We start from the raw sequence: 6411 nt of genomic DNA, 5'->3' as shown, positions 1-6411 counted from the left end.
TGCTTGGAGAAAAGATTACGTCATAAAAACGCAGCGCGCGCTTGGAAAAAAAGTTGAATGTATTTCAACTTTTTTTTCAAGCGCGCAACCGTTACGTCAGATCGCGCCAATGGAGTTGCTTCATTTTTCTTTTGACCAATAGCGTGGAAGCTTTGCTCGAAAAGAGCGATCGCAGCGCACGCAAGTGGAGACCGGCCTTAACGAATCCAAGCTTCACAAATATTATTTAACTCAAAGCTACAGTTGAACTCATGTAGTTCGAACTATAATTCGAATACTCACCTAATTCGAACAGATTCCGTGGGTCCCCTCAGAATTTACCTTGAAAACCTTTAAAAAAACTCCTATAATTCGAACCCATGTAAATCGAAAAATCATTCAAATCGAACAGAATTTCAGGTCCCATCAAGAAAGTTTAATGTAATTCGAATTTTCGACTTTATTGATTGACAAGGCTATTGACACTCTCAAAAAGATGACTCTTTTCGAGTCATCGACCATCACCCCACTGATTCAGAAGATCTGAGGAGATTTCCAAGGAACAAGAGCAGAAAATGAAACAATCGAATTATGAATTGACTTTTAAATTTTTGTGTCAAGATTATTTATACTAGCATTTCATCATTCTAGCTCGAAAATACAAAATTGTTCAAAAGTAAACCTGGGAAAGTCTTTTTTCATCAAATCAGGTCAAAAATATGAAAACTCATTTAGTTCGAAACTCATGTAATTCGAACAAAAATCTTGGTCTCTTTAGAATTCGAATTACATGAGTTCAACTGTATTAAGTCAGCCAACAAACAGCGCCATTACTGTTAAACAGCAATGAAATTGCAGAGGACCGATTATGATACGGGAAACACTATGTTTGGGATAAATCTTTGATAGTCATGATCGATAAAATGACTATCAATAACCAGAACTGCATGGGTTTGACCTTTTCAGTCATTTTCATATTGAAAGAGTCCTTATTCCTTCACACGAGTTATGATGCGCATGTCATGATTTGTGCTTCCTTAGCCATGTTTAAATTAAAAGAAATAACCAAGATCAGCTATGTTGTAGCTGTATTGAATCAAGCTGTACACTACAATGTTTTATAGGGGGTACAGCCTTGAAAAGGATCGATAGAGATGAACTCCAACATGATTTCGTGAAACAGGACATCCACGTTGGAGATTGGTAAATCCTCAGCCTTTAGCTAGTAAAATCATTCTTGCACACGAATTACTATGCGAGTTTCTTGATTTCTATGTGTTTCCTTAGCCATATTTAAATTAAACCAAAAAACCAAGGTAGACGACATCAGCTCTGTCGCTATGAAGCTATTCATTACTGTGTCAGTTGTATACACTCAAAGTGACACGTTAAAATGTTTATACAGCCTTGAAACTGGCCATGGCCATCTTCAAAGTTAAACAAATGACCAAGATAGGCGAAATTTGCTCTGGGATAGCTTCATTACTTTGTTAGCTGTATTGACTCAAAGCAACACGTTACAATGTTTATACAGCCTTGAAAAGGATCAATAAATCTAAAAGGATTTCGTAAAACAGAAAATCCATATTAGAAGTTCCACATACAAATGATTATTAATTTACCCGAATCACCAATTTCTTGATTTCTTGATTTCCACGAGTTTCCCCAGTCATGTTCAAATTGAGGCAAAGATGAAACTATTTTATAGCTTTTATCACTACATAAGCTGTATGACCTCAAAGCTATTCATTACAGTGTTCCATACAACCTAATAAAGGACACTACCACCAAGAAAAAGGTCTGTCCCACACCATAAATGGCGCACATTTGAACCTCCATTGCATAGTTGGCTGCTGTGTATATCCAAGCAATACAACAACCTAAAATACGAAATTAAGACTTTTAGACAAAAATTTTTAACCAGCCTAATATCACAAATCTAATGGCATTTCAGGGTAAAATGAGGGTATTAAATTTATTGTACAAAGGCACAAAATGTTCCTAAGATTTTGAATTTTTAGGGCTTGAAAAAGCATTACGTCTCTAATGATACCCATGAATGTTCGTTAAATTAGACAAAGAAAACAATAGAAGAACTAATATGATGATTAGATATCCTCGTTTTTCGCCTTTTGTCAACTTTTTTGAGAAGTAATGTTTTACCATTTAGCTTTAACTTTAGATGCTTTTAACCAAATTTGATAAAATGACCCCTCAAAATTTAAGTTCATCCCTCCTCTTTCCAATGCAAAAAGATTGTTTCTTTAACAGTTCATACTGTAGTTCTCAAGAAATTTCACTTCAATGAGGGGGACTCTTTTCTGGGACACGCGGTATCATTGTTTTTTCCTTGTTTGATGCAGCAAAGCGCTATTTGACTTATTGACATTTGTTGCTATATGTTTAGAACATATCATAAAAATAAGGTGAAATATTGTTAAAAAGTAACAATCAAATTATATGAATGAATTAACCCCACAGGCTTTTTTTATAGTTCGCCTAAACTCGGTATAAGAAAATTCTTGAAACTTCACCATAAAAAAGACGATTTAAAGACCCAAAAACTGGGAATTGCGATGGTTTCTCATTCACATGGAAATATTAGCATACTTGTAATGAAACCTCCACTGATAGGATACAGAAATCCAAACACGATGATTGCAATGGGTAGGTACCGTCCGTATTTGTGTTTATGAAGTGCTCGAAGTGCAATGAAGGCGGCAATCACATGAATGAAGGCATTCGATCCCAAACAATACAAAAAGATCTTGTACCAAATTTCTAAAATAGTTTAAAACAAAAATAAGATAGGGAAAAAATTTTTGTCATTCATTTATCGGATTGAGAGTTAAAAATGACAGGAGAATGTGTTGTACGTGTGAACAGACCTATCATTGTTAGTACAGTCAAATGAAAAGAACCACAATGTTTCATGCTGGCGCCACCTTCAGGCAATGCAAGTTTCAATCAATGTAGATTTTATTCAAAATAAAATATAAAATCTTCATCGTCTTAGGATTGCGCCGGCATGAAACACCGTGTAGAAATTGTAAATCAGTTCTTTATTTTCTCGGTGTATTTTTAGTACAAAGATTCTTCCAATGGCAATGAAATAAACCGTACGGTTTGTTCTTATAGTGTTTAAAATTACACTCAAAATGATCGAATCTTTTTGTTTGCAAAGTGCGTCACACTGACCCTCCATTGTGAGGCGTTAAAAAAGATTAAAACATTTTTATACCGTTAAATCCAGTTAAAGTTGTTGTGGGATTTTCACTTGTGATGGACATTTTTTTTTACTTTTTCTTAAAAGAAAATAATAAATAGTATTAAATGGAAATATCAAAATTTCTTCAAACATCTTGTAGTAAGTGCTGAGTGTGTCGGTGTGTCCATTGATGAGTTATAAATATTTTGGCAACATCTGAAGAAACCTGGTACACGAATGGATGTTCTAAAAGTCATATTTCTCTAAGGATTGTAGTCAAAAATAGAGTACCTTTAAGGGAAGAAATTTTCGCGAGGCGAAATTAAATTCCGCGAAAATTTCTTCCGCGAAAATTTCTTCCCTTAAGGTAGGTATTTGTGACATTTTTGTTGAGGTTTACAAAGCTCCGTAGAGTGTGCAGTATTTAACCCTAGGATTATACATGTAAAATACAGTAAGCTGGAAAGGTCTTCAGGCCTTTAAAGCACTCATCATGTAGACAGTCTGTGCCACTAACTCGATCGGGAAGATTCTTCCGAAATGGGAAGAACCTTCCCGAACGGGAAGAACTTACTCTATTTTTTTCTGCCGTTTTGGAAGATTCTTCCTCTTTGGGAAGTTGAAAATTGACTGAATCTCGGCGAAGCTGTACGATGACCGGCGAAAGTTGAAACTTTTTGGAGGTGAAGAAGCATCAAATTTTAAGGTTTTTCACCGAAAGAAAAGTAGACTTTACCGTAGAAATCTTGTTAAATTGTGAAAAAACTGCGTAAACTTCCCAAACAGGAAGTTCCAACCCGATCGAGTTTTCCTTAGTTTCTCGCTTCTTCCCGATCTGGAAGTCCGTTAACCCGTTTGGGTGTTAAGTTAATTTCCCGTTCGGGAGGATTCTTCCCATTTCGGAAGAATCTTCCAATTTTGGAAGAATCTTCCCGATCGAGTTAGTGGCACATACTGGTAGATAAGACGTTTACCTTTTAATGTTACGGGAATTATTTCTAACGCAAGACAGACTAGACCTATTTTTAAAAAGCAAAAGAAATATATGGAATTTATTTATTAAAAAATGAGTGGAACTAAAAGTGCATACATATTAAAATATACCAATAATAAAGCTGCAACAGTTAAAGATACAAATGAAAAGTGATCCTAATATTTAACCAAGAATTATAACCAAAAATAAATTTGCCTGTGTACCTGCAGTAGTACAGTATGTACCTGCTGGCTCAAATGTTATTTACAAATTAATAAATTAAGTTATTATATATCTCCTGAATGAAAAAATCATCGCTTAACAAAAATGAATGAAAGACAATACTGTGTTATTTTCAATTCCTTGAGAGATATTTGGTAAAGTTTGAATGGGTGTATGATCTGGGTTCTAAGTCCTTTCAAAACAAACATGAATCATACCTTTCGAAAAGTAGCCCGAGTTGAGAATTTGAAGATAAAATAAAAAATATTTTATGTTCATTCCTTTATCTTAGTCCATATTTATTCTCTGTGTTTCAACTTAACCATCAATCCGTTTTCTGATTTATGAATGATTTCAAAACAAGCAGCTACATCTTCCTCTTTTTGCATGGCAACTACTTCAAAATTTAACAAAACATGATACAACAAAACTTTCTCTTCCAACATTGCAAATTTCTGCCCAATACAATTTCTTGGACCGGCTGAGAATGGTACATAACAATATGGATTACGCTTTACATATTTCTCCTCTGAAAACCGCTCAGGATTGAATTTCATTGGCTCATCCCAGTACTCTGGATTTGTATGCAATGAAAAAGCATCAATCACCAATTGTGTACCTTTGGGCATGGTAATACCATCAATTTGACCAGCTTTCTCTAGAACACGAGCGTAAACCATCACAGGAGGATGTAGACGTAACCCTTCCTTAATAACATACTCCAAATACTTGATGCTTTTTATTTTCTCAACCAAATCTCCCTCCTGATCAGCAACTTTATCAATCTCATTGTGTAACTTTTGTTGGATTTCTGGATACAAACCAAGCATGAACAGTGTCCAGCTTAAGCCAGCAGCAGTTGTATCGTGACCTTCAAACATGAATGTATCAACCTCCTCTCTAATTCCTTCAATATCGATTTCATTTTTCTCATATAGATCCAACAACATATCCATAAATGCTTTAGCTTTCTTTTCCGCAGCTTGATCCGAGCCTCTTTCCTTTACTTTATCATTAATGACATTTGTTGTAAAACCTTGCAAAATGTTCAATTTCTCTCTAAAAAATTTTCCTGAACCAGTTTTCCAGTATATGAAATCAGGCCAAAGCCATGGATATTTTTGGCGTTCTTGAAGCAACTTGTTTCCAGCATTGATAGCATTAACATATTCAGAGTCAGCATCACTTTGAGCATTGATTGTAACACCCATTGCAGTCTCGCAGATAATATCCAAAGCTGCTAGACCTACTGGGATCTGAACATCAAAAGATTCTCCACTATCGGCCAGGATTCTGAATTTTTCTGCTAGCACTTCAGCTTGTGTGATAAAGATTTTCTGGAACTCATTCAAAATATTGAAATGGAAAGAGGGAGTTATGGCTCTGCGCCTGACTTTCCATTTTTGGTGAGTAGAGGTCAATAGACCAGTGCCAAACCAAGGGTGAAGGAAATCATACACCAAAGATTTGGTAATGATATCTTGACTTTTAAGCACGGCTTCTGCAACTTCAACTTTTCCTATCCAAACAAAAGGATACCAAAATAACCATATAACAAATAAATAGCCGTTTAGTGGGACCCAATCACGAAGTTGTTTGAAAAACTTTGGTGCTTCTGTTTCTATATGAAAGCATGAGCCAACTATAGGATAATGTTGAGGAGCAATCTTTATACCAACAAATTTAGCTATATTTATCCTCCATATAATGTATAATGTAGTGATTAGGGTTACCAGAAATGTCAATAAGTAAACAAACCACATGATTATTTAACGTTTCATTCTAAAGATAGAAAACAATGAAATTTTACAAGCCAAAAGGATAATCTTATGTGAATGAACAATTTCCAAAATAAAAGCAAAAATTTGAATTACCAGTCAATCTAACTATATATATATACAAATAAAACTGTAACCTGGTCTGGTCTCCACAAACCCCTTCTAATCATGTCACCCTTTTTTAGAGACGATAGAACAATGGAGAAAAAAAATTGAAAAAAGAAACAACCTTATCATTGATTTAACAGCTC

At 34.9% G+C, this 6411-nt stretch overlaps 2 protein-coding genes across 2 annotated transcripts; both read right to left on the bottom strand.

The window, feature by feature from the left end:
* Window positions 1-568: 568 nt before the first annotated feature.
* LOC136807888 (transmembrane protein 170A-like) lies at window positions 569-3518 on the bottom strand. The gene is made up of 3 exons (XM_067064506.1): window positions 3221-3518; window positions 2590-2760; window positions 569-1859 (listed from the first exon to the last, which is right to left on the bottom strand). Exons 1-3 carry the CDS (start codon window positions 3267-3269, stop codon window positions 1729-1731), a joined length of 351 nt encoding a protein of 116 aa, XP_066920607.1. The 5' UTR covers window positions 3270-3518; the 3' UTR covers window positions 569-1728.
* Window positions 3519-4209: 691 nt separating this feature from the next.
* Window positions 4210-6187, bottom strand: LOC136807887 (cytochrome P450 4V2-like). The gene has a single exon (XM_067064505.1). It carries the CDS (start codon window positions 6143-6145, stop codon window positions 4682-4684), a length of 1464 nt encoding a protein of 487 aa, XP_066920606.1. The 5' UTR covers window positions 6146-6187; the 3' UTR covers window positions 4210-4681.
* Window positions 6188-6411: the final 224 nt, after the last annotated feature.

This window comes from Clytia hemisphaerica, unplaced genomic scaffold (genome assembly GCF_902728285.1).
Source record: "Clytia hemisphaerica strain Z4C2 unplaced genomic scaffold, Clytia hemisphaerica genome assembly, whole genome shotgun sequence".
NCBI classification, from domain to species: Eukaryota; Metazoa; Cnidaria; class Hydrozoa; order Leptothecata; family Clytiidae; genus Clytia; species Clytia hemisphaerica.
This window is presented reverse-complemented; position numbering and strand designations above follow the sequence as displayed.